The sequence below is a fragment of the Brienomyrus brachyistius genome, chromosome 6 (assembly GCF_023856365.1).
Source record: "Brienomyrus brachyistius isolate T26 chromosome 6, BBRACH_0.4, whole genome shotgun sequence".
Taxonomy (NCBI): domain Eukaryota; kingdom Metazoa; phylum Chordata; class Actinopteri; order Osteoglossiformes; family Mormyridae; genus Brienomyrus; species Brienomyrus brachyistius.
Window position 1 is genome coordinate 29,069,334 of NC_064538.1, and position 27,982 is coordinate 29,097,315.

Below are 27,982 nucleotides of genomic sequence, written 5' to 3' on the forward strand. Positions count from 1 at the left end.
TTAAGTTGACATTTCAAGGCATTCTGGGGTCCTGTCACGAACTGAACCCGCCGTGTCATGTATCCACGCAGTGCAGGTTTTACCAATGTAAAATGTATACAAATGTAGGAGCCGCAGTATAATTGGGTATCTTTAAATATCCTTGTTCTATAAAACTACATAAAACAGTAAAATAGTAAAGTAACATTCCCATAAACTGAATCACTTTTCAGACACTGGCTATACAACACAGCCCCACAGAAACATACACCTTCGGCTGCATTGCCAATTCACCGCTTAATTACTGAAGTTCTCATTAAAAGTGATTAATTAAAAACTAACTATAAGTGCCCCACGTACTACTCACATAGGGACGCAGATACACCATTTATACCCAAAACCCATTTATATAGAAAACTACCTATTCTTAAACGCGCATGTGCGTTATATTTGGCGCGCGAATTGGCGCGCGAAGGAAGGTGAAAGTTCGGTAATTATTTTATTCTCTTCATGTTTTTAAAACTACATGATGATTTCTTTCACATTTATAGTTTATTGTAGTTTATCACTGACTTGATCTGTAAATCATCATCATACGATTGTAAACATTTAATATTGTTGACAGCCGAAGGACCAAGTAGTAGCGGTTAGTAGAGAAAGGCCTGCTACGTCTATCTAGATTCGGGTTTCTACTTTAAATCTGAAGAAATAAGGATCGTCGGGGGGTCGTATTAAATTGTATTTCGTTCCGAATACGGCATTTATAATGTATATTCATTAAAATGACTATATATATGCTACTTAAGAACATTGATAGAAGATCAAAAACTCTATTTTAAAATCATCCAGTTTTCTTCAGATGTAGCTAGCCAGGTGTCTAGTTAAAAATAAAGTGTGCTATATTTAAGACAATGCTAGTCATCAATGAACGTATACTGAAAATAATATGCGATGATTGCTTGTAATATTGAAGTTATAAGATGTGTGATAATTTGTCGTCCGTATTTTTAGGGGAGGATGGCGCCTCGCTTGGACTTGCGAGTGAGTACTGAGGATGATGACAGTCATTGCGTGTCATTTTATTGCCCAAACTTCTGTTTTGCGGAACTAACAAAAATGGGGTAACACTTTACTTGAGGGGACGCAATAGTATCCCGCTTGTGTATTAATTAATCAGAATTTATGTTAGGTGCAGATGGATCTCACGTTTGTTCATCATTAATGCTTTGTCACATCTTTTATGGCAAACAAGTACTACATTTGTAACTATATCTTTTAAATCTGTAAATCTTTATGAATTATTGAAGGGGCTGCAAATAATGAATAGCTAATAATAAATAAAAATGAATGTAAAATACTGATCTCATGTTTGTTCATTGTTAATGAATATTGACACTTCAGTTGTCCCAATCAGTTAGTATATTTATCTGTTAATTGTATATCTTAGTGAACTATTGAAGGAACTAGTAATGTCAGGTTTTTCATCATTAACGAATCATGACACATCTTTTATCGTATTTGTTCATGATTTGTACTTCAATAGTAACGGAGTCACCTTTGGGTCCCAGGTTCGAGTCTCCGCCTGGGTTACATGTGTTGTGTATGTGCTGTTGCAACATAATTTGATCTTTTCAGCAAATGTACCATTTTTCTTGATGTATCATTGCAGGAGGATATTGGTAATATTTATATCTGCTCTCTATAACTGGATGAATTTGCATTTTTGTGTCTGTTGTATTCAGATGTTTAAATAAAACAGAGCCTTGCTGTATTATGATAATTGGGATTTTGTCCTCTCAGGGGGGTGGGGGGAGTTAGGATGGTTTCAATGACCTGTAAGTGACTGTGACCTTAAAAAAATTGGAGCATAATTGGATCGGTCTGGATTGCGGGCCCAATATAATGTGCTGTCAAGGGGCCAAAATCTCTAGCAGCAGCCTTGTATTCTCTGTTCCCAGTTGGAGAAACTGATTGACAGGGCTTTGAAACACAGCGATTTTCAGACTCTAGAAGACTTTGTGCTACATGATAATAATGAGGCGGTCACCCCAAAATGTTCTAAAAATTTCATCAACAAACTCGATAAATTAATAAACCGGGTAGGTATTATTTATTTTCTCCTTCCAATATGTAGAAATCCATTGTTACTGAGCTAATTTTATAGTAATATTTATGGTAATATTTTACAAATTATTTTTTAACAACCCTGTCTTTACAGGAATTGAATAAGGGCAACATAAAGCATGCCTGTCTTGGACTTAGTTGTCTACACAAGTTTGAAAAAATTTTGATTGCACCAGCTGCTCAAGAATTGACAGGAATGGTTATGGTTAACCAGGGGCTTGTTCAAAAGATAGGTATTCTTACCTTTGCTAACACAAGCATTTATGTCCAATGGTTTAATAGCTAACAGACAGTTGCTGTGTTATGTGTCTACATGGTATCATGGTTTGAGAAGGCACGAAAGTTATGGATTGAGAATGGGAAACTCAGGAATGAGGCATTGCTTGGCCTTGCAGAGGACTTTCTAGATGCTTTGCTGGTGAGTAGTGGCTATAGTGAAATAAAGACTTTTCTTTACATTTTACAGTGTTTTGTGCAAATGTTTGGTTCTTTGAGAATCTTTTTATATTCAGTGAATTAGTTTAACACTTCACAGTGTAAGTTGCATGATTGTTTTCTTATTTTTGTTACTTTGTTCTATTTGACACATTTGCCCATAAAATGCATCTGTTATTAACCTGTTTTTTCTTGTAGGCCATTTATAATAGTAGTAAAGAGGGTATGTATATATTTCGATTTAAGATTTTTTTCAAATAGTATTTGGGAGGAAGACTCTCTTTTTGCCAAACTATTTTATTTTTAAATGTTTTTTTTCACTTAGGAAAATGTCAGGTGACAGAAACCTTTCTGCATCATATTGGCAACTTAGCTACAGAACCACGAGTTCAAATCCTGATCCAAAAAGAGGTCAGAAAATTCACTTACTTGAGTTACCTTAAGTCTGTGTGTACAAATCACAAGTACTGTACATAAGCATTCAGAGATCAGTGTTTCCCTGCTCATTTTTTTGCTACCTTTGGCACAGGCGATTCGAAAGCTGAATGTTATTCTAGATTCAGTCCCACCAGAACTGAAAAAAAGAAAAATTCTGTTTTCAGAGGAAGCTTTGGCTCTCATGTAAGTGATGGAATATTGTGTACCTACTATAAAAAAACTGTTTTTACAGGAAATTCTATCCTTTATTTTTAGTTTGTGTTCAATGGAATACTGTTTTTTGCTGTTCACAATAGTTATTTGTTGTCAAGGTTAAAAATATACTGAATACTGATACTTACAGGGGTTAGAAACCAGGTAGTAAGCCAGATAGTAATCAAAAATATAAAACCACAGCTGCCCAACTCAGCAAAATTAGATGCACACTTCAACTCTCCTGTTTCCATCAAAACTGTTTGCTGGGAGCTCTACAGGGTCAATATTCATGGTCAGGCTGCTATAGCCAAACCTTTGGTCACATGCCAAACATGATTTTCAGTGGTGCCATGGACAATGTGAAACATGCAATGTTCTCTGATAAGCCCATCTTCACTGTCTTTCCCACATGTGGTATAGTTAGGGTGAGGAGAAGCTCCAAAGAGGCTGATTACTTAAACCAGGGGTGGGCAATCTTTTCCGCAAAGGGCTACTGTGTGTGCAGGATTTTGCTGAAACTCTCTCTGCAATTAGTTTACTAATTAGAGGACTGATTGACTAAAGAGTCCTCACACCTGGGTTGAACAGCTGACCTGAAGGTTATCCCTTAGTGGATAAGATTGCCCACAACTGACCAAAACTGTCGCTTACCCAGAGTACAGCACAGGGGTGGATCAGTAATGATTTGGGCTGCAGTATCATGACATTCCCTGCTACCAAGGGCTACTGAACCATTCTGGAGGACTATGTTCACCAAATGGTGATGGTGGTGCCATGTATCAGGCTGATAGTGCACCAATACATATAGAAAGACTGGTGACAGTGGTTTGATGAACATGAAAGTGAAGCTGAACATCTCAGCCTGCACAGTCAGCAGATCAGTGTTTTGGAGGAGCGAGTCAGGAAACGTTTTTCTCCACAAGTTTCACATATTGACTTAGCCTCTGTTCTGCCAGAGGAATGGCCACTGTGTATCTGTGACTTGTATCTGTCATTCCCAAGAGAAACTGATGTTATAGTGGCTGCAAAAAGAGGGCCTACACCATACTAATAAATTATCGTCTATAAACGGATGTTTCAGTTTCATTGTCTAATGCCATATATTGAACAGCTTAAGGAATCCTCAGTTGCTGTTCCCAATTAATTTTCTTTGATTGCTGGCACAGGAAGAAGCTAGCAAGCAGAATCCCTGAAAGTGGAGGTACCTTCACTGAATTTACAATGTGTCCCTAAAGTCAGCGTTTACCTTCGTTATGGGCTCATCCTTATGCCATGTGCCCACTAACTTCTGTTCAGATTATGATCTGCAGGTTTCCCTAATGGAGGCCCTCTGCCGAATGACCACCCCCAGACAGAGAGAGGAGCTTGCCTCCTCCTGGTTCAAGATGGACTTTGTCATCACTGCTTTCCTTAAAATTAAAGATTCTGAATTTGAGACTGTAAGCAGGCCTATACAACAAAGAGAGTATTTGTGAAAGTAAATGTGGATAAACACTCTGCTGGTGGCTTGCATAACACAGCTTTGCTGTTTGTATGAAAACTGCCCTTTTATTTTGTAGGATACCCGCAAGTTTCTGAATCTATTGAATGGTATGAAAGGAGACAAGAGAAGGTAATGAAGTCATTGAGTACTTTTGCTTTTGTGTTCTATCTCAAAATTTTTTAAGTACCTGATTGTAAAGGTTTTCTTTTCTTCTATAGAGTGTACTCATACCCGTGCCTGGAGGTATTTCTGGGCAAACATGAGGTCAGGTCATTAAAATATTGTAATAATTGATGTGTGTGTGTGTGTGTGTGTGTGTATTGGTACACACCTCTTAATCATTGAATTCAAGTGTTTCAGATCCATTGTCACTGATTTATAAAATCAAGCACCTAGACAAGCAGTCAAATTTATAAACATTTGTGAAAGAATGGGTCATTCTGAAGAGCTCAGTGAAGCCAACCATGGTTCTTGTCATAGGATTTCACCTTTACAATAAGTCAGTTTGTTAAATTTCTTCCCTGCTAGATATCCCATGGTGAACTGTAAGTGGTACTGTATTACTTCAAAGTGTGTTTGAGAACAAGAGAAACTCAACCATGAATTGGCATACCACCACTGGACTCTGGACAGAGTAATGGAAACGTGTTCTGTGGAGTGATGATTCACTCTTCTGTCTGGCAGTCTGATGGATGATTCTGGGTTTGGTGGATGCCAGGAGAACGTTATCTGACTGACTGCATTGTGCCAGCTGTATGGGGTGGTTTTTTAAGGGTTGGGCTAGGGCCACTAGGTCCATTGAAGGGAACTCTTAATGCTTCAGCATTCCAAGACATTTTGGACAATTTTATGCTACCAACTTTGTGGGAACAGTGTGGGGAATGCCCTTTTCTGTTCCAGCATGACTGTACCCCAGTGCACAAAGCATGATCCATAAAGACATATTTGGATGAGATTGGTGTGGATGAACTTGACTGGCCCACACAGCGCCCTGACCTCAACCCCATCAAACACCTTTGGGATGAACTATAATGGAGATTGTGAGTCAGACCTTCAGGTCCAACATCAGTGCCTGACCTCAGAAATGCTTTTCTGGATGAATGGGCAAAAATTGCCCCAGACACACTCCAAAATCTTGTGGGAAGCCTTTCCAGAAGACTGGCAGCTGTTATTGCTGCAAAGGGGGGACCAACTCCATATTGATGCCTATGGATTTAGAATGTGATGTCACAAAAGATCTTGTAGATATAGTGGCCAAGTGTCCCAGTATTTCTGTCCATGTAGTGTTTGTGTGTGTGTGTGGGTCCGATATATATTACATTGTGGGGACAACCCCAGTTATTTTGACATTTTTTTTGGTTCCCCCAAAGGGAAATTCAACTGTGTTCTATATTAATAGCTACTGATGCCATCAGATGAGAACCTGGAGGAGTTCTGGGTCGACTTCAACCTGGAAAGTCAGAGCATATCTTTCTACTTTTCTATAGCAGATGAGGGGGCACAAGTATGGACCTTTTTGCTGTTTTCTCTGTTTCTCTTTATTCATAAAACCTGGGCTGTGACACAGATACGGATATTAGTTTGCTTAGATATTGAAAATCAAATTCTGCTGAGAATATCAAAAAATAATTTGAATTAGGCTGTGCAAATAATATGCAAAGATGCAAGATCTCTGTATAAACATACTTTATCACTATCTTTTAGATAATGTGCGCAAAATACATAAAATCACTGCAACATCTAATTGATAATGTTGAAGACTAGAAATATATACGACAATTAATTTTTTAATGGAATTGTTGCATGTGGTTTGCTGCGTAAATTGGTTACATTTTCGGCCTAAAACACAATGAAATTAATGAATACATTGCTTGACACAGGCAGAAAAAATAAAGTAAGGCTGTAAGAGTGTTTATTGCTACAGATATGACCATACTCAGAAGTAGACAATATGGGATTTACACAGGAATTAGTTCATTCTTATTATTTTGCCCGTGACCCAGAATAGGATAAGCGGTTGCAGACAATTGATGGAGGAATAATTGTAATGATGCCATGCTACTTTTGAATTTTTATTTTACATAGGGCCTGTTTATGTGCAAATAAACATCTCTTAGGTTTTGTAATTCACACACATCAGCAGACAGATTGTCTTTGGTTTACAACTGTTCCTAATTGTGTTTAGAGCTTTAATAATGACTAATTACAAGATATTTTTTTCCCTGCTGTACTAAAATTAACGTTGGTGTGTTAAGTACAATCATTAGCAAGCTAAATATGGTTTAGACAGCGGGCTTGTCTGTAGAGAATGGTTATTTTGTGTGTTTCCCTTAATAAGTGTTACATTCAAGCTTGATCAAGGTTTTTTCTTTGTTTCTTTGTTTCACTTTAAATAGAGATTCTGTACACTATGTAAAGTAATTACATCTGTGACTTAAAATGCCTCTTAATGTGTTCGTTAAACCCTGTATTTTGGCCCAAATAATCGATTACTTGATCATATCCACTTAATAATTAAATGATTAATCGATTATCAAAATAATCTTTTTTTCAAGCCCTACACCAAATTGAGAATTTAGTACTAAAATCTAGCACTGTTGTTCAATACTCAGAAATGTAAAGGTTAATCTCACTGATGATTTAGTAAGTAGTACATCTATAAGAAGCATATGTGGCTCAGCACTCGTTTTTCTCTTAACATTGGCATTTGTTTTTTCAGGATGGTCAGTGGGATACAGTGTGCATCTCTGAGAATGAGATCCACCACTACACAGTTAAAGGTAGATGCGTCCCACTGTACTCTCTGCATGATAATAAATTCAGTCACTCTTCTGCCTTCAAGTCAGTGGATTGTACACACAAATGTGTATGCCTTTAACTTCAAAATGGAAAGGATGGCTGTCATTAATTTAATGCAAAGTTTATTCAATGACGGGCTGTCTCCTCTGCCTTCTTTGTTGTGACTGTGACGTTTTTAGTGGAGGTCAATAGGAAGGTACTGCGGCTGTTACTGATGGAGCCACTGTGTTTGAGTGGCATAGAGGGCTCTGAGCTCATCATCCAGTTCAGCGCTTCCCTCGACATTCTGCACGCCACGGAGAGTGTGTATGGCGCTGCAAAGCATGTGGTACATTCTACAAGTTTTTTTTTTGTTTGTTTTATGAATGTAGATATATAGGTTTCTACTCCCATTACAAGCAATCACGATGGTAGTAAGCATTCCCTGCATCCCTGCTTGTATATGATCATGTCAGAAGTAGTACTGTGCCTTAGTTTTACTGTCAAAAGTTGTTGTATAATTATTTAAAGGTCCCTTAGTGCCTGGCACCGTGTCTTCAGTATTGTATTGTGTGTAAAGGCTTAGAGGTGCTATCATTCTTGTGTTTCATCAGAAATTTGTCGGAAAGACCAACAGCTCTGTGGTTAAGACCACCGTGCAGATCAGTCTTGATGACCGGAATTCTCAGGTTGTCCTTTACTTTTTTTCTTCACTTATATAGTGCCATTCAGTTGTTTTCTCAGAGGTCTCTTGTCGTACATAATATGAGGCACAAAGTGAGGTAAGAGCTAAAGAAGGTTCTGTTAAATGTGGTTTTGTAACAAGCTGTATAAAATGTAAATAGGCTGTCATTCCGGAGACTCAGCTATCATCGGCACCCAGCATGGGCAGGGAGCAGCCCCAAGTGTTGGAGAGCTACTCTGCACAGAATGATACACAGCCAAGGTCCCAAGAGGAGAGGGCACACAAGCCTCCTCTGCTTCAGACGTCATTGCCTCTCTTACAGGTACCCTCCTGAATGGTACATGGTTACACAGAGCTTTCAGAACAATTGTAACCCTGATAGGTGGCCAGGGAGTGTAATGTCTCTTGTATGCAGACTGTCACGCCAGCCAAAAGGAAAGTGTCCAAGTCCAGCACCTTTATCACCAGTAGTTGCAGTCGCAAGGTGGGCATGAGCCCCTTAACTAGTGTGCTGATGACAGGTAAGTGCCCCTTTCCAGCCTTTTTCTGCCTATACCACTTGGAATCTACTTGTATCTTAAGATGCTACTGGCTTGCCTCTTCTGTTTGGCAATACAGTAAAATCCCATTATAACAGACTTCAAGGGACCTGGCAAAACAGTCCATTATATCCAGAGTTGCTGTATGCCCAGAACACAACTACAGGACACCATTTACTCATGCTACACCCCAGCAGACACACTTGTGGTATAGATTATTATATTGTACATGTAGTAATCCAACTTTACGTGACCAGATGCATGACTGTTAATAATCCCAACTATGTATCTGCGCTGGATATCACCGGCATGCCATGCACCTTGTAGGCGGAGCCTGCATGTCCGTTATAGCCAAACAAAACTGCAGCTAAAAGCGACCCTGGAGACCAAACTGTTTGTCCGTTATAAGTGAAATTCCATTATATGCGAGGCTGCTATATCCGATGCTTTTTCTGCATGTTCTTAAAGCCGCACGGCTGGGACCAGTCCGTTATAGATGATATTCTGTTATAAACGAGTCCACTATAATGGGATTTTACTGTAATATGAAATGGTCAAATTATCTCACACTGTTAATCCCAATAATGCTGTCTATAATTTATCTTTTGACAATAGTTTAATTTTTGTTGTTCATTCAGCAACCCCACTCTCGAAGGGTAAGGTTAAAGCAGCACTTCAGATTGTCAGCTCCTCAGAGACGAAGAATGATACCATCAGAGATCTGAAGATGAGCAAAACCTGGCACAGTACGGCTGCTGCAACCACACAGTGCCAAAGCGAAAGTGAACAGGCAAGATCACAGCCTTGCCAACACGCATGCACTACAGAAAGCAGTGACAACTGTGCTCTCTGTGTAAGATTAGTATCTCTGCTCCCGATAAGCCGGTAGAGTAAGACAGTGAGTGTTTCCACATTCAGGACAGTGTAGCACATCCCACATTACAGAACAAGGGCATCAGCCTGGACTCCAGACCTGTGGCTGTAGCCCAGAAGTTGCGCAGGGTATGTAAGACCGGGGCCTTGTGTGGTTATAATTCTGTCTACTAGTCTTTCTGTACATTTGGTTCTATTTATACAGTATATGGTTGCATATCTTTTTGGATTGGTGTATTTAGCTCTCTGTGTATCTGTGCATGTTCCTGTCAGCCTGCTTGTGTTTCTGTCTGACTTGTGAATTTTTGTTTTTCTCTTATGTGTCTGTCCGGTGTCATTCCTCCCCCCCCCCTCTTTCTTCTGGATTGTTCATAGAACATCCCTGTTGGCAAAGTGGTAGAGATGGTGCAGGCCAACCTGGCAGCCCAAGGTACAACTTTCTATAATCTAAATCAAGAAATTATATTATTGGTTGACTGCATCCCTAATTTTACTTTTGGCCTTTGATTTAAGTTCTTTGTTATTTGTTCTAATCTTTGTGTTTGAATGCAGTCTATAGTCAATACTCAGCTGGAGTGGACATTATTGTCTTTACTTTTCTGCAGGAGTAACAAACAAAAACATAGTGAGAGATTCTCAGTGTTCCAAAAAACCAGAGCAATCTCAGTAAGTCTAGCTTTTTTTGTTTCTAAATTGATTTTCTTCCTTGAGGTGGTGTTTGCTGGTAATTTCTTTTGGATGTATTTAGAAGTGTTCTCTACGAGTGTTGTCACACTAGCTGGCCTGCACCGTGTCTATCTCCCAGGCTGCACATCCAAACAAACAAGGAAACCAGCTGGCGCAAATTTTCTGTGACTGAGGTGCTGCTTCCTGGTCAGAGGGATTACTCGCGTGGATTGCCTAAGCAGTGTGAAAGTCCTGTCCCCATAACTCAGACACACCTAACTGGTACTGCCCCGGCCCTTCCTCAGGCTCCACAACACTATTTAGAGTACTGTTTCCCAATCCAGTCTTCCGAGACCCATAGTCGGTCCATGTTTTTGTTCCATCCGAACTCCCCACTAGATATTTTTGCTTCCTTCCAGCTCCCAGCAAAACATGGACTGCCTGTGGGACCCCAAGAACTACATAGGGAAACACTGACTTAAAGGGTCCAGTTCAAATATCCAAGATATCTCTCTTTTTGTCAAGCACCAGGTAGGCAGCCTTCCCATACTGTGGAAATGCAGCAGAGTGTGGGAGAAATCAGCCACCAGCAGTTCCACACCCAGCTTACCCAGCGACTGGAGAAGCTGCTTCAAGCGCGGGAACAGGAGAGCCCTGCCAGCAGGGGAAGGCAGGGGAAGGCAGGAGGCCAAGCTACACAGCAAGGCACAGTTCCAGAACTACACAAGACACAACAGAAATCCCTCAAGCATGAAAACATGGGTCCCAGCAGCAGGCCAGAGGTCACCAGTGCAGAAGGCCGCAAACAGAAGGTGACAAACTTAGGTTCCAGTTTGTGTTTTTATGTGGGGCCGTCAGGTTGTTCTCGTTTGGTGTAAGGAGTAAAAGAAAGGGGGTGAGTAATGTAAGCTTATAGCTTTGACCATAAAGCCCTGGAGCATTTATAAATACACTTAGGATTCTGATTCACAGATAAAATATCAGTGATGTAATTGTCTTCTGAGGTGAGTTTTAGTATCATCCGTTGGTCAGTGTATGTAATTATATGCTATTTACCCCTTGTGCGTTGCTTAGGAAAAAACACATCTGCTAAATAATTAAATATAAATGTATGATCTGCTACCTAAAAGTACCAGCAGTGTGACTTTCCCGTTGTGTCACAGAAAGGTGGGTCGGCAGATCTCACAGGCCGCATGATGATGTTTATCTCCAACCAATATAAAAGCACTACAACTCCCTCTGCCCCAGTGCCTGAGCCTTGTTGGATTTCTGCAGGGAGAAAGAGGTCAGGTTCAGAGTTACATACACATGGGACCTGTCTTGACTCCCTTCATTGATAAGATACATAGATGCTTTTCTACATACCTGATTTTATTCTTTTATATGTTTAGTGTGGAGAAAAGTTGGTCCTTTGAAACTAAGGTAAGTACTTTGAAATATCAGTGAACTGTATTATGTCATATTGTAGCAGTGTGCTTTTTGTATTTAAAGAATCTATTTTTTGGTTATTTTATCATGACTTTTTTTTGTTGTTGTTTTTAGTGCAAGGGGTCAGATCCATTTCTAAAGCCAGCCAGTCACCTGAAAACAGTGCCAGGGCTACCTGAGTATGGATAGAAATAGTTTTTTGCTTTGCACAATTGTGCAAAGACTTTTCGCATTTTACAATGTATTTGCTTCAGATTGTATTCTTGTGTCTTATGTAGTTCTGCAATTGTTTTTGTCTTCCTTTGGCCATTGTTAAAAAGCAATGATGTGTATGATTTCCATGGGAACACACCACAGACGAACGAGGTAAACACATGTGGTTGCAAAAGCATATTATTTTGTCTTTCAGCATTTTACAGTTTTACAATATTTTTGTGCATCACTGTTTTCAAAAGCAGGGACTCAAGAAGCAGTCTTCCACAAAAAGCAGGTAACAACAAACTGAAAAAAATCTACTTACACTTACTGTGGCTTGATCAAGGAAATTAGCCTAACCTTTGCTAAACATTTTTATATGTGGATTATGGCTCCCTCTAGTGGATACAGTGGATCAGTTTAATGTTTAGGATCTATAGCATAACTTTCAATAGTGTGTAGTTATTGCTACCATGAGTATCATAGAGTGGGATGACAAAAATGTATGCATTTAAGTGCATTCAGTCCGTGCTTTATATGTGCACTGTGTGCATTACCTGTTTCCTTTAAACACAAAATGGAAAAATGATATAGAAGCGAATAAATCACAACATGATTTTTAAAATGATATGGGACAAAAATTAAGTATATCTTTTCAAGTTAAAACTAGTCTATACTTTGTACCACCAGTTTTCTTGCACAATAATAGTGAATAAGTATGCATTCTTGGGCAAAGACCAGAGCTTGAGGAGGATTAATATATTTCTTTTGAAAGTATTTGCAGGGTGCGTGGAAGTATTGTGGAAACATCTGTAAAGAAAGGTCCATCACCTGTGAAGGTAACGTTTATATAGTTAGCCTCTCGGTGACCCTGTGCTGGATAAGTGGTAATAGGAAGGTTGATAAACACTGGTCTTAAATATTCAGGACTGATCTTTTGTTTTTCTTTTTCACTAAAATACAGGACCAGTCAGTAGTATTAGTAGATCTGCTTGAAACTGTAAATATTTGATTGATTAATTAAATTATATATATTTGTCTGTTAACAGGAGTGGAAATTTGGCTTTACGAACTAATTAGTCAAAATTTTAAATCTAAGACGCAGATCACTCATGAGTTTGCAGTGTAAGGTTCCAGCCACCGAGCTTTCTGGAGACGGTGTCATGGTCTGCTGTTGCTTTGCTGGTGATAGGGACAGGGAAAACCGATGACACTCTCAAACAGCATGGCTGTCATAGCACACTTCAGGCATGCCATTATGTCAGGGTTATGGCTTATTAGGCAGTCCATCTTTAGCAAGATAATGATTCAAAACACATTTTGTACTGTCAGTCACAAACTCTAGACCTCCATTATAGTGAACATATATGGCACTGGGGAAAAGAGTCAAACCAAGGCAACCCATAAGCACTAGATTTCTGTGGAAGCAACTGCAGGAATGCAAGATTTAGAGACTTTTTTAGAATGTTGTTTTAGTAGTCATTTTGTGTATTTAATGTGTTTACCATGTATGATGTAAAACATTAGAAAAAGCAGTTTCCTGAAGGGTATTCAAATTTTGCCTGATAGTGTATATGATTTTCAAGATTTTATTTGAAAAAGCAAAAGCAGATCCTAGCTTTCTTTTTTAACAAACAGACCCAAAGCCGCTGTGTTAAAAAGCATCTGTTCAGTGACACAGACACAGACTACAAGACAGACGTCAGCTGGCTCAAGGATTCTGCTAAGAAGCCCAGGCTAAAAATTGTACAGTACGGCAGGCAGTACCCCCAAAGATCTGCCCCAGCCGCAGGTACCACATAGAAGTTGTTTTACATGCTACTGACCTCAGTCAAATTCAATAGCAAAATCTTCTTTTTTGGCAGAAGGAATTTCACATTGTAGTCCTGTTTCCCTGTGTTCCTTAAGCTGTAATGCTAGTTCATTCTGTTTCAGATGAGTCTGCGGATTTACCTCAGGCACAGCCAAAGCCACTAGACTTGTTGTCCAAACCTAAAAAGGTAAATCTGCATAATCATATATAAATCTGCATAATCATATATAAATATATATTTTTCTGTATGTTAACACGATTAAGGTCACTGAATTATTTTAGTTATTTTTCCACACAGGGGCAGTGTTGCAAGCATTTTTTCAATGTAAATGTTTTATGAATCTCAGCAGTTTTATTTGCATTCTCAGTAAAGCATGGGTCTTATTCACAGGCAAAACTGAAAAAGAACAAATGGGAAAAAGAAAACATGGCTCCCCCAGTAGAGAGCAGACTGTTAGGTCGGCCCCAGAGAGCCAGTGCCATGTTGAAGAGCTACAGAGAGCCATCTGACTTCAGCAGCAGCAGCCAATCAGAGGAAGAGGCACCCCAACACCATCAGTGGCAGGTCCTCCCCGTCACCTTCTGTATGGCCTCTGCTGTTCATATGTATCCTACTTGAATCATGTCATTTACAACACTTATTCATTCATTAAAAAAATTACGTACTAACAGACACCACCTGTTGTGTTAATATCATTCAAGTAATGTTCCCCTGATATATACTAGTATTGAGATATTTGTTTCTGTGGTTGCAGCCCAATATAAAGATGGTCAGCAGGAAAACAGAGAGGGCTGTGAAGACGACAAAGCAGTCGAAGGCAAAGAATTTGTCTCCTCCTCCTGTGAAGGGTGGAACTGGCAAGCATAAAGAGTCCTGGGCAGCTCAATTTTCAGCTACAACTTACCCCCTTGCCCCCATCGAGAGGATGAGATGTAAGGCACACAGACTCCCTTAGCAGACTGTTTCAGTAACAGCCTGGCTTTTGACTTTGAACTTTAACAATACACTGGATTAATCGACAAAATAATTAATTAATGTGAAATAATGGTCAGTCAGTAAGGTTTTAGCTCACCTTCCAATGTGTCCTGTGAAATGCTGAATTTACAAATATCAAAGTAATAGAGTATACATTAGCAGTATATGAGTGGGATCTAATTGGTGTGAATTAAAAACACATTGGTAATATTTATGGTATCAGGATTGTCCAAATCCACAGATCACAAGCTAGAAAATGTATTTGTGTATTTCATTATGTACAGGGTATTCACTGTGTATGCAGGACTCCCCCGCTATCCAAAAGTAGAGTGTTCTTATGAAACTTTCATAAGCTGAAATGGTGTAAAGTGAAGAACCGGTTATCGTTGATCTATATAGGAAAAAAAATTTGAGGGTTCCCAGACCCAAAAAATAATCTACCAAATCAAACCAAATAACACGTGAAACTTCACATTCACATATTGTAAAAGCTGGGAGGATGTGATAAACACACAGCCTTTGCATAGTAGTTATAATGTATATACAGTGTAGTGTCTTGCTAACGTGTGCACAGTATCGAAGTAAAGCACAGATGCTCACAGACTGTTTAAAGCCGTGGTGGCTTGACACTAGGGTGCTGAGTGTAGTTCCCAGGGAAGGAGCTTGGCGGCGCCACTCTCACTGGTTGGGGTGCATCCTGCCGCTATAATGACTATCTGCAAAACAAACTCTGAGGGCCATTGTCCCTTTTCGCCTTTTTTCATAATTGAAAATCCTATTCAGATTTCTTTCAGTTAGCAAAAACAGGTACTAATGTAGGTCTTTAATAAAAGCAAAGTGGTGTACCGCGGGGGAAACCTGTATAGCGATTCCTTATTTTGTTTTGTCACCTGAAGCATCTAAATAGCCTTTTCTTTAAGGTACTCTACAGAAAACATAAGTTGGCAAAAACAATAACGGGAACAATCCTCTTAAGTTAAACACCCCTTAACAGTGCCTTGAAAAGAATTCAATCCCTAACCTTTTTTCACATGACTGATTGTCACAACCTGGAATTTTGATTAGTTTGACTGGAACCTTTTTCACAGTACTGGCTAAAGAAAAATATAAGCCATTAAAACATCTAGAATGAAATGTCATTAACATGTAAGTACTTGGTTTTCCCATCTCTTGCAGTTATTACAACTAGCAGTCTTTTTGGATAAATCTCTATTAACTTTTCATAATGTAGTGGAGCAAGATTTGCACATTTTTCCTTGAAAATTGTTGTGCCAGGTTAGTTGCGGAGTGGCAGTGGGCAACAGTTTTTAGATCTTGCCACAGTTCTTCAGTGGTGTTGAGATCAGGATTCTGAATAGACCACTTTAGGATGTAATTGAATTGATTTCTATTTACGCTACAGCATTGTTCTTCTGTCAGTACTATTTGCGTCATTTTCCTGTTGAAAGACAAGCTAGTGTAAGGATTCTGGCAGAGGGGAGTAGGTATTGTTCCAAGATCTGCTTGTATTCATCTTCAGGTCAATCCTAACCAGATTACCAGTCCTTGCTGCTGAAAAGCATCTCCATAGCATGATACTACAGTACCACTAACATATTTTACAGTGGGGGTGGTGTTACCTGACTGATATGCAGTGTTAGATTTACACCACAGATACTGCTCAGTGTTCAAGCCAAAAATTTCGAATCTGTTCTTCCTTGCTACTTTTCTGTAAAGGCCATTTTTGTGCAATGTTTTGGAGAGTTTTGAGCTTTGAACATCATATCTTCAGTCATCACTGACTTCTGCAATACATATCGCTGTAGCCTCTCTGACAAGTGCTTGTTCTAGAACTGTGTTTAGAGGGGCTGTTTGACCAGCAGTTTAATATTTTTACACTTCTGTTTGATGCCAGCATTATTGTGCATTTAAACAGGGTATTTTACCCATGTAGACTAGCTAATGAACACTGTAGTCACGTTATTGTGGTTAAGGCTACGAATTTGTATTTTCATGTTTTGATACAATGACCCAGGTGAAGTAGATGATATTGTGGATGTAATTGAACCAAAAGACATTTAAATCTCACGTTTTCTACAATTGGTAGTGACTTGTCCAGTCCAATAAAGTCTGTCTTGGTTATATCTTTCGCTTTCTTGCCATCCATACTGAATGGCTTGACTTCTTTCGTTGCTGTCCTTAAGGGTGGTTGCACAAGAGCTGGTTTTCTAGCCGTGGCAGCCTTACCATTGGCAAGTTTTTCATAGTCTGTATTTTCTTCCTGGTGACTAGTTCTCAGGTGTTGAATGATCTTTGTGGCGTTGAAATTTCTTCTCCTACAGTGCATTTCAGGTGGTCTCTTCCTCAGATCCATAATTCTTGATAAAAATATCTCTGATTCGTTTCAAAAGCACTTCTGTCATTTTCATCGGTTTTGTTAAAAATCTCTACTGTACTGTTGGATCTCAGCAAAATTGGGGGAATTTCTCCTCGTTAATTAACTCTAAGAATACGTCATCCACAGATCGAGGTCACTAAATTGGTTGGGAAAACCAAGTACAGTGGTACGTTGGTTTACGAGAATAATTCGTCCCGGAAACGTGCTTGTAATCCAAAGCACACGTATATGAAAGTGAATTTTCCCATAAGAAATCATGGAAACTCAGATGATTCATTCCACAACCCAGAATTATTCATATAAAAATGATTAATATAAAATATGAAGTAAAAAACATAAAACAAATTAACCTGCACTTGAAAAGAATAGTGGATGGTGTGAGGGAGACGAGAGAGAGGAGAAGAGGAGGGTTATTTTGTAGGACGACTTTCACTATAACGGAATCACTGCTATCAGTTGGCTCACTGGAATCTTTTTGTGTTTAACAAGGAACCTGTCCTTTTGTCTCCTTTTCGATTTCGTGGCAATGTGACATTGCATTGTCATTAAAAAGATTCATTGCTCGTACTGCTACACCCTTATTGGGATGGCACTTTTCTACTGAATTTTGACTATATGAGTGAGGGACGCCGACTGAGACCGAACATGGGAGACGATTACCCACAATTCCCCAGCAAGAGAGAGAAGAACCATCGGCTCAGTTGTGATCACATAACGCAAGGCAGACAAAGCATATACATACAGTAATACTCATATTGCAAGACCTCGCTCATTCATCTAGTTAAAATGTATAAAAAAATTGTGCTCGTCTTGCAAAACACTCACAGACCATGTTACTCGCAATCCAAGGTATTACTATGCTTAAATAAGGTAAAGGCACTGCCCTTTGAGCAAAGTAAGCCTTATATTTGCTAAAGTTATCAGTCATTTCTGCATCTCCTAAATTTGATTTTCGCTTTTGAGATGTTTTCAATTTGTTTCATTTAATTTGGCAGGATTTATGCTGTTCTGTAGATTAGCTGGATTTTTATACTTTAATATATTGTGATTTTGGAATCTGAGACAATAAATATTAAAATTAGTTTTGTGGGCTGAATACTTTTTCAAGAAGCTATAAATTTCAGGCTTCATATAATACTGTTCAGTAAATTACGCGGATGCCACCATTTTGATGGTTGTAGTTGAGAACGTTAGTAATGCCCTGATTACTGTAAGGTAAAAGACCAGGCTCTGCTTATGCCCATCAGTGACTAACAGCTATTTGTGTTGCAGCTACGGATAAGCCGGTGTTGTTACCAAGGTCTCCTATTAGTCCCCTCCACTCCATGTCCATGTCTCCCATTGGCATGTCACCCCTGAAGACACCTTACCCTCAAAAGGGGACTCAGATGGGCTCTTTCAACATAAGCAGCAGAGACAATGTTAGCACAGAGGTCCCATGCCCCCCCCAACTCTCTTCTTTGGGTAGGAAGTCTAGCAGCGCTCCGCCAGCGTCAAGCTGCCCTTCACAGGTGAAGTCTCTGTTCTCCACTATTCAGTGATTGGACAGCAGTGTAGTAAAACTGCTGACCTCTACCCCTTTCTTTAACACCTTGCCCCCACCCATAGCCCCAACCAAGCCCTATCAACTTAGTCGTCCACCCCGCTGAGCCCCTGCTGACCTCTACAGCCCTGGAGATGTCTGGGCCAAGGTCTTGGTTGAATTGCAAAACCCCGGAGGAGCAGCTGCAAGAGTCTGAGAACAGTCCTGTCCTGTCTGCCGCTTCCCTGAAGGACTCACTGGTCTTCATGGCAACTCAGAGTCAGGGTGCACTGGAACTTACCAACAACCCTGTTGTGCTTACTGGTGAACAGGAGGTATGGGTCTGTGATGCTGGGTCTGTGATCACCTGTCCCTAACATATTATTTTTAATGTTTATTGTCCGTACAGACTGTGTAAACCAGCCATAACTGTATTGAAGAGCACAATTGATTAAAAATATGTATTATGTACAGATATGTATATATTATCCTGGTCACCTTGGACAAGATGCCAAGCCATCAATGGGCACACATTACGGGAAATTTGGTTCTTACCTTAAGATATGGACATAGTAATTTTTTCCCAGTATACCACGTATGCTACAGTATTCTATAAAGCTGAACTGAAAGTGAATTATGTAGGGCAATAATCCAAGACACCAAGTAGTTATACAACAGGGTGCCTTAAAATCAGAATCAGAATCTGTATTTTTTTGGCAAGTACCAAATGTACAAGGAATTCCTCTTGATGCAGGTGGCAACACAAAAAGATCCACAAGATAAAAGATATACAAGAGATAAATAAAAATAGAAATAACATAAACAAGCATAGTCAGAAATGAGAAATGTGGAGCTTTACAATGGCCAACTCACAGGCCGGACTTAAATCCCATTGAAATAATATTTTTGTTGTAGCATTTCTGTAAGTCATAGTGGGGTAGAATTCTTTTTAGAATGAATCTAGAGACTGGTTTTCCACTATTATGGCTTGGTGAGCACTGTTGAATGTCAATTTAACTCATACAATTCTTCAAAAAAAGTATAATCTCTCTTTCACTATGCCATGCTTGATTAATTTCCTGACAGGTGTCTCTTTAATAGTTTAAAAAGCCATTCTTAGATTTGCATTCAGAGTTTGAAATGTGAATAAACTTGCACTCTGTGTGTTGATGCTTGTTGACATTCAGTTTTGTTAGACATTCATGTGTGCAGTCTTAGAGGAATGCTAACATGTGGAAATGTGTTGATGCAGAAGACTCCCGGTCCGTCCTCCAGGCAATCTAAGGCTATTCAGTTTAAGGAGCATCAATCGGGTAAAGGGAATTTACATTAATGTAATTACATTTTGTTTATGTAAATTAATTGTTGGGCCAACAGCATTTTGTCATATTTTACATGTACATAGTCTGATATTTTACTTTATTGAAACTCCTGTAATGGTACAAGAGGGGGGTTTTGTATTTTTAGAAGGGGTGTTTGTAATACCCCCAGGGGAGCCACAGTGACCCCCCCGCTCTTCCTGCTGTGCAGGACCCTGTCTTTCTCTGAAGCGCCGGGCCTCCCCTCCTGGATCCAGTAGCTCTGAAGAGAAGTGGCAGAAGAAGCGTGACAGGCTGAGAGACTGTGGTGACAGACTGAAGCCTAGGAAGCTGTTTCAAGCCTTGAGTGAGGATATGTGTTTGCTTTGTGTCCTTACTCACTGCCAGTGTCAGGTCCTTGAGACCAAATGCAAATTCTGTTAAAGGAAAAATCAGAGAATACTAGGGAAGATGTATTGTTTTTGTAAAAAATTACAATTCACACCAGAGAATGTAGTTAGAGTTGCCGCCCATCCTAAATATTACAGCATTATCCTGTATTGAAATTTTATCATTGAATACAAGGGATGGAGGATTGTCCCTTATTTATTCAGATTGAAAGTGTACTTGATATTGCCCCTCTATGCCATTTTTATTACTTCTCTCCCATCTAAGAAGTTGCATCTTGTTTGGCAAGTGTAAATCTGTCCAAGCCTTACATCTCTCTGCAGTGTCTAGGCACCCCATCCTGGCTAGTTCCCTACCTTGTACCCATGGTGTGAATGAATGGTGTGCCAGTGTGCAATGTAGTGGGTAGGCACCCCATCCTGGCTAGCTCCCAACCTCGTACCCATAGTGTGAATGATTGGTGTGTCAATGTGCCCTGCGGTGGGTAAGCACCCCATCCTGGCTAGTTCCCTACCTTGTACCCATAGTGTGAATGAATGGTGTGCCAGTGTGCCCTGCAGTCAGTAGGCACCCCATCCTGGCTAGCTCCCAACGTCGTACCCATAGTGTGAATGATTGGTGTGTCAATGTGCCCTGCGGTGGGTAGGCACCCCATCCTGGCTAGTTCCCTACCTTGTACCCATAGTGTGAATGAATGGTGTACCAGTGTGCAATGCAGTGGGTAGGCACCCCACCCTGGCTAGCTCCCAACCTCGTACCCATAGTGTGAATGAATGGTGTGTCAATGTGCCCTGCAGTGGGTAGGCAACCCATCCTGGCTAGTTCCCTACCTTGTACCCATAGTGTGAATGAATGGTGTGCCAGTGTGCCCTGCAGTGAGTAGGCACTCGATCCTGGCTAGCTCCCAACCTCGTACCCATAGTGTGAATGAATGGTGTGTCAATGTGCCCTGCAGTGTGTAGGCACCCCATCCTGGCTGGTTCCCTACCTTGTACCCATAGTGTGAATGAAGGGTGTGCCAGTGTGCTCTGCATTGGGTCGCCACCCTATCCTGGGTAGTTCCCTACCTTGTACCCGTAGTGTGAGTGAATGGTGTGTCAGTGTGTTCTGCATTGGGTTGGCGCCCCATCCTGGGTTGTTCCCTGCTTTGTGCCCGTAGCCTTTGGGTTTGGCTCGGGGAGCCTCCTCAAACCTGGAAAGGACAAGCGGTTACAGAAAATGGATGAATGGGTGGGCATTCTGTCCAAAACAATGCTTTCGCATCACAGTTAAGGAGACACAGATATGCAGCCTTACTTGCTTTTAAGACTAGATGAAGTTATATATATATTCTTGCGCTGTTGACTGCTGGGATGAAAGTTACATTTTTCAGTAGGTTCTTCACAATTACCTTTTCTGTGCAGTTTCCAAGCACACAAGCTTTTTTGTCAGATTTTCTGTCCCTTATGTTAAAATAGGTTTTAAAATCTACTGGGTCTCTTTTTTTTTTCTCTTTCACCCCATCAGCTTCAATGTCTAGCCAAATGGGACCAACACCTCCAAAGGTTCTGGAGAACAGCTTTGAGAGAGAAAATGAGGAGAATGAGGAAAGTGGCTTTGGAAAGGCCAGAGGAGCCCCTGGGCCAGCCCAAAAAAGCTTCCATGGTATACAGAGGGATTGCACGATTAACACATACACAGGTACAATCTCTTCTATATAATCTGATCCTCACCTTCCACTTCTTGTTCCTCTTTCCAGTCCCAAGTCCCATTCCAGAAACTCTAACTTACCTAGGGCTTACTGACATTCAGATATACACTGCCATTTACTTTTCTTTTCAGAGGTCTCAAACACTACCTTGAGCCACGGTTTCTCAAACCTTTTCAACCACGATGCTTGGCTATTCATCATTTATCATGTTAGTGGCCTGGATGGTTTCCCTCCTTAAATTTTGCCAACCAGGTTCCTTCTCACTATATTTTAGTGAATTTTCACCCAGGAGTGATTGAGTTTGCGTCCATGAGACACCTATTTATGGAGCAAACCATGTTTCTCTGCAGCAGCTTCACAGCCAGCCCCTAGCTTGAGAAACGCATCCCTAAGAAACCAATCACATAATTCCTTAACTCAAAAACGAATTCATATAAGCTGTGTCCATGTGCACCAGATGAAGCCATGAGTATTTCTGCAGACGTGTAAGTGAGAGCTGTGAATGAGTCCGAAATCAGTGTAATTTGTGTGCTGCCATAACCATGTCTGTGTGGGAGTGCTTTCCAATGGTGTTATGAAACCAGATGCCTGTAGAGAAGCGTCACCATACTAGACACAGGAAGCTTGCCTTTATCAAGGACAGATACAAAAAATACACATCTTTTTTTCCTCATAATTCCCATTATGTCATTTTAATGAGTAGAAATGTTATAGACAAATCAGGGACTGGAACATCATAAAAACATAATAGTTGACATACCATGAGCACTGCCATCATATGAACCTTTAAGACTCAAAGTCAGTAGCCAGCTACACTGTTCAGTAGCTATTTAAGCATATTTACAAGTATTGTGTTGACATGGTAGTTCGAATCCCACTGCAGGAAACCTTCCACATGCTTATACTTCTGACAGATACCAAGTAGCGACCAGGGTAAAGTGGACAATCACTTTGTCTATGGCGTCACATCAATGTCAAAACTAGAAACGGATAAAACACAAAAGGGATAATATAACTCTATAAGTTTTAATTGGATGCGTTCATCAGAAATCCTCTCCAGAGATGCATTGAAGAAGAGAGGTGTGTGCTATGGGGAGACTGTCTGCCTCCTGACAAGTGACATGGAGGTACACTCCATCTTTTCATCATACAGTGTCCAGCTGCTGGGAGGACAATGTGGACGCTGAGGACCTGAGCCTGCAAGACCTCGAGGGTACCCAGAACCTCGGATCTGCTTGCCACCAGCTTAACTCTGATTTTCAGAGAAAATTAAAGGTAGCCTGAACTGCTTCCACCCTTACTTTTAACCCTACCTGCTCACAAAAAGTTCATTGCCGCACACCAATTCACATTTCATATTGCACTCATACTTTTTCAAGTCAATTTCAAGTTAGAATTTATAAATGTGCTAGCCTGAGCCTCTGTACCCTTGTAGAATCACTCTAGGAGAATGAGCCTCTTTTCCAAACAGTCACTGAATATGATGCAGCAGCACGTTTCCACAGCCTGTGTACAGGTCCATCAGTACAGGTGGGTTGCCACTATTTTCCTCCAGTACACATCATTCATATTCAGATATCACAAAATGCTTCTCTTTCTGCAGGACTCGCAGTCTAGAGAACATCAAAGCAGATCTCTTACAAGAGATACAGAGAATGGAAGAGGAGGAGTCCACTCTGAAAAACATGGAAAAGGAACTGACTGTATGCTACTGAGCTCTTTGACTGCAAATTGAACAGAAGATAATCACATTTACATAATGTAGTGACCAAAGGGTTTAAAGAAATGATACACTGAAATATGCACAAACATAAAATGTGTGCAGAGTACCAGAGATGGGGATTCAGGTTTGTGGCTCGGACTCGAGTCGCACTTCAGTCGCTCTTAAATTGACTTGACTTTAATTGACTCGACTTGCAACTCATTACGTTTTGACTCAAACTCAACTCCAACTTGTTTGATAGTGACTTGTGAACAATGAGTGCTTAAGGCTCTGTTAAAAATTGTACACATGCAAAGCATTGAGTGTACAACTCTCCCCAAACCGTAACGGCATTCAACACATCAGGATGTGCGGCTGTGCCCAGAGCATAAGAACTGGAGCCGGAGAAGCGTGACGTCCGGCATTATCAACAAACAACACGCTTTTTCTGTTTTGCCACTTTGACCCGATCTGACAAGGCGTGGGATATTCCGAGTATTATTCCAAGTCTTATTTTTCATTAGAAGGCACCTCTTAGAAATAGGCATTGCTTAACTTTTGTTGTAAATTGTGGTCTGGCTCCTGCATCGTTGATTATTGTTGCCAAGTTTATACCCTCCTTAGGCTATATTTGTAACTGTTTTGCTCAGTGGACGTCTACAACATAATGTTATTATGAGAAAGTATTATTTTTGAAATTTACATTAGAAATAGGTTCTTAAAAAAATGTTATTCCTTCAAAGGCATTTGAAATAGTGATTACTTTGAAAATGTATATAAGCCTAAGAAACTATGAGACAGCAGTTTGAACTGTTCAGGTGGTGATTCCCATTTAGTCACATCAGTTACTAATAGAAAAAAAACAAATAGGCGGTTAAATCTTTGATAAATAATAATGTCAAACTGGAACCACGATGCAGACTTGAGGCTTCACTCAGACTTTGGTTTTGTGATTCGTGAACATCTCTGCAAGGTACTTATTCATGCACATTCTAGATATAACTTCTGTGGCCTTTTGTGGCAAGATGCTGCTGCAAATTAATAACAGTAACATAATAGCAACTTAAATAGACCTTATTAATAATATCATCATTGATAATGTTACACACAAAGAGGAAAAAACAAGATGCTATTGTCGCGACTAAATTTAGCTTATCTCCCTAGGTTTATTGGAGTAAGCAGTACCAGGCTTTTCGCTCCATCAAGGAGAAAGATGCGCACAGGTATGAGTGAGTGTATCTCATAGACAGGTAGGGAAATTGGTAGATCCGATTTTATTGAAGTAGACCATGACCAGCTGTTCTGGGGTCTTGTTGCTTATTGAACTGATTCCCTTAAACCCCCTGAAGTTTGTTTGATTTCTATTGAGGGTTTTGGTGATCACATGTTAATCTGACCAGACCTCCTTTTCCACGGCCACAAACTCTGGCTTATCCTGGGCTATTCCAAGCCAGCTGAGAAACATATAGATCCTCAGCAGGTCTCCTGGGTTTTCCACATTGCCTCTGGTCAGTGGCACATGCTCAGAAAAACTCCCTGAGGACCTCTCCAGGTAGCATCCTTATAAGATATACTTAATATGTCAGATGGCTCATCTAGACCTAAAGGAGCAGCATCTGTATTTCAAGACCCCCTCCAGATCTCTGAGCTCTTCACACTGTCACAGAGATTGAATCCTGGAATCCTGCAGAGCAACCTCATTTCAGCTATTTGTATTTGCAGTTTTGTTCTTTGGATCATTACACACAGCTCAAAACCATAGTTCAGCATCGGGACATAGAATGGCTGGTGAACTGCAAACCTGAAGTGATCACTGTCAACATCCAGTACTTTCAGTAACTATTGATGGATTTAATCTACCCCTAGAACGTTTCCATTGTGTTTGTTTCTCACCACCATAGCGGCTTCAGTGAAAGACTGTGATCCACCAGAAGTCTCTAACACTGCCTCCTGGTGAGAGGGCATGTTCACCAAATTATGGAGCTTTTTTTAAGTGTTGTTTCCACTATTTGTAGTTGATCAGCACTCTCCCTGGCTGAACATAACCTGAGCAAGTCCCCATCTCACCATCCTGAGGCATCACCTTTGGAGCCGGCTAGTAGTCTCTATTTGTAGCGTGTCCTGTTAAATCTTTATTTCTGAAAAATTTCCTATCTCACTTTGTGGGTGGGTGGATATGTAGTTGAATGGGCCACACCTGTTGATAGTGGCAAAACAAAGATTCTTTAGAATAATTCTTAGCAGGCATGTTGAACTTAACAAAATCAAGACATCCATAGGCTTCTTCATCATGTTATGGGCCATCCATAGGCTTATAGTGTCCAGGTTCTGTTGGTATTCTGGTTCCTACAGCCACCACCACTAGGTCATGGCTGCTTTAACGGTTATCATGGTGGTTGATTACGCAACAGAACAGCAAGCTGCTGCTTTGCATATAAAAGATATCATAAATAACCTTATTTGCAGGTTACCTTACTGAGTTTTGGTTGAGAAAACTTTTTAAAATAATTACCAGTATTTTTATTCCAGGTCATGCTGTAACACAATTTTTGGAACAAAAAAATCAGTTTCTATGGGAAACACATACGCACGTTTCTTTTATTGGACCTCGCCTAGATGATGTGTTGACCCTGTACTTAGAGTTCAGAATGACACGCTTTTTGCGTCATTGTCCTTTTTCTGTCTTTCCTCTGGTTGGGTGTCCTCATTTTCATTGCTGCTCTGTTACACTGTTCATTCACCCCTCTCATCCAGTTTGTGGTTTCCTGTCTGCCAGGCTGCAGCACCTGAGGAGCACCTTCCAGGCTAGTGGGTGTCATGGTTTTGAGAATGAACACCGGATCTTTCATTCTGAGGCGAGTCTTACAAGTTATAATGCCGTCCATCCTATATGTATATATACAGTTTCCAAGATCTCACAGATCCAGAACAATGCACCTTTTGTCAGACTGACTAATAACTATGTATAACCAGAGGTTATTAGCAGTTAATATAAAAATATTGGCTGGTATTTGCCTTCACAAAGTGAATCTACAGTATTAATTAAGTAAATAGTGGAAGAGGGCATTCCATTGAAAATTGCACTGTTGAATCGATGTTCTTTCATTTGCTGCTAAACTTAAGTGCTATTATTTGTTATCAGTCACTATATGTCCTTGACAAGGTCATGTTGGACTGCCAGGCCTAGCAAGCAGCCATGGAAACCATGGATGTAACCAAGTGGAGAAAGTGAGAAAAGTCTAATAGTTAAACATTAGAAGGTGAACAGTGGTGAATGGTACACATCCCTCTTTCTGCAGCTTTTTCCTTTGTGTTTGGCCAGGTACTATATTTTCTCCAAGTAGGACTACTGTGTGACAGAACCACAGAATAACTACTTATTAAATTGGCTGGTCAACTGAAATTAGTGAATTCCGTGTTTGATGTGACTTGTCTACACCTACTGTCTCCTTTCAGGCTCCACAGGGCTTCATTATACAGATGGGCTGCCTTCCCGGCACGCCGTCCATCGTCCTTCCTAAAGTCTTTTACTACTTGACCAGATGTTACTGTAGTGTTTGTGGTATCACTGTATTAGTTCTTCCAGTTCTCACACAGGAGAATCCAAGCAGCAGGACATCATCTCTGCATGCCCGCTAGCAGTTGGAAATCAAGCATCCAGGGCAATGGTCTCTCGCTTATGTTTTTCAGATATGCTTGATGAAGAAAGACATGAAATCCATACAAGATAAGCTGTTCAGGGACATGGTGAGCAGAATTGAGAGTATCGGCGGGTTTTGGTTTGTTAGTGACACTTTTTAAGGGTATGTTTTGTTTGCAAAATTGAGTGCCAGTAAAGCTAAAAAGTTCATTATCAGTTTTAATAAAGGCTTTGTTGACAGGTTATGTTCAATCTCATTGCTTAGTCAGTGAGTATTTTGGTGCCCGTTTCTATGAAATTTATCTATTTATCTCATTTACGTCCTCCAGCATAAGGAAAGTCTCTTGAGTGTTCACAGAGCACTTCAGGCCTGGTATCTGCCTGGAAAGGTGGGACTTTAACTCCAAGAGGATCTGGTTTTTCAGCAATTTTTCGAATTTTGACATTGTTGTCTCTGCTGTGTAAATGTGGGAAAGAACAAACTTCAATTCCCCAGTATTGTTACTTGATTCATTTGAGAACATTCACTAAAATGACCATTTGAAGAAATGTTACTTGATTTGAAATCTTTTAAGCAATTGTAAGAAGCTACAGTTATTGAGACCTCTTGCTGTGTTTGTCTTCTGTTCAGTGTTGGTTTTAGAACTAGTCCAGTGAATTTAGGGTGGTTGTTTTTAATCTTAATATGGTTTTATGGAATAAATTATCTCTGGTATGGCATTAGTCTCTGCTTTCTTG

At 40.2% G+C, this 27,982-nt stretch overlaps 1 protein-coding gene across 4 annotated transcripts; it reads left to right on the forward strand.

Moving 5' to 3' along the window:
• The first annotated feature begins 428 nt into the window (after positions 1 to 428).
• Positions 429 to 27,964, forward strand: sycp2 (synaptonemal complex protein 2). Of its 4 annotated transcripts, none has more exons than XM_049017616.1 (46): positions 429 to 469; positions 991 to 1,020; positions 1,938 to 2,078; positions 2,198 to 2,332; positions 2,417 to 2,521; positions 2,737 to 2,761; positions 2,864 to 2,949; positions 3,068 to 3,159; positions 4,338 to 4,372; positions 4,468 to 4,610; positions 4,731 to 4,783; positions 4,873 to 4,918; positions 6,054 to 6,158; positions 7,374 to 7,434; positions 7,633 to 7,781; positions 8,047 to 8,121; positions 8,278 to 8,439; positions 8,533 to 8,638; positions 9,295 to 9,446; positions 9,575 to 9,658; positions 9,905 to 9,959; positions 10,135 to 10,195; positions 10,335 to 10,477; positions 10,721 to 11,007; positions 11,359 to 11,480; positions 11,587 to 11,617; positions 11,738 to 11,802; positions 11,944 to 11,989; positions 12,079 to 12,113; positions 12,594 to 12,657; positions 13,457 to 13,610; positions 13,754 to 13,818; positions 14,023 to 14,196; positions 14,387 to 14,564; positions 18,257 to 18,495; positions 18,593 to 18,841; positions 19,759 to 19,819; positions 20,037 to 20,171; positions 21,719 to 21,892; positions 23,056 to 23,177; positions 23,338 to 23,432; positions 23,506 to 23,605; positions 24,769 to 24,827; positions 26,381 to 26,459; positions 27,295 to 27,351; positions 27,574 to 27,964. In XM_049017616.1, exons 2-46 carry the CDS (start codon positions 997 to 999, stop codon positions 27,643 to 27,645), a joined length of 4,701 nt encoding a protein of 1,566 aa, XP_048873573.1. In that variant the 5' UTR covers positions 429 to 469; positions 991 to 996; the 3' UTR covers positions 27,646 to 27,964. The 4 variants fall into 4 exon arrangements, with proteins under 4 accessions (XP_048873573.1, XP_048873576.1, XP_048873577.1 ...); XM_049017619.1 differs by having other exon boundaries at positions 12,082 to 12,113; XM_049017620.1 differs by having other exon boundaries at positions 9,602 to 9,658.
• The last annotated feature ends 18 nt before the right edge of the window (positions 27,965 to 27,982 follow it).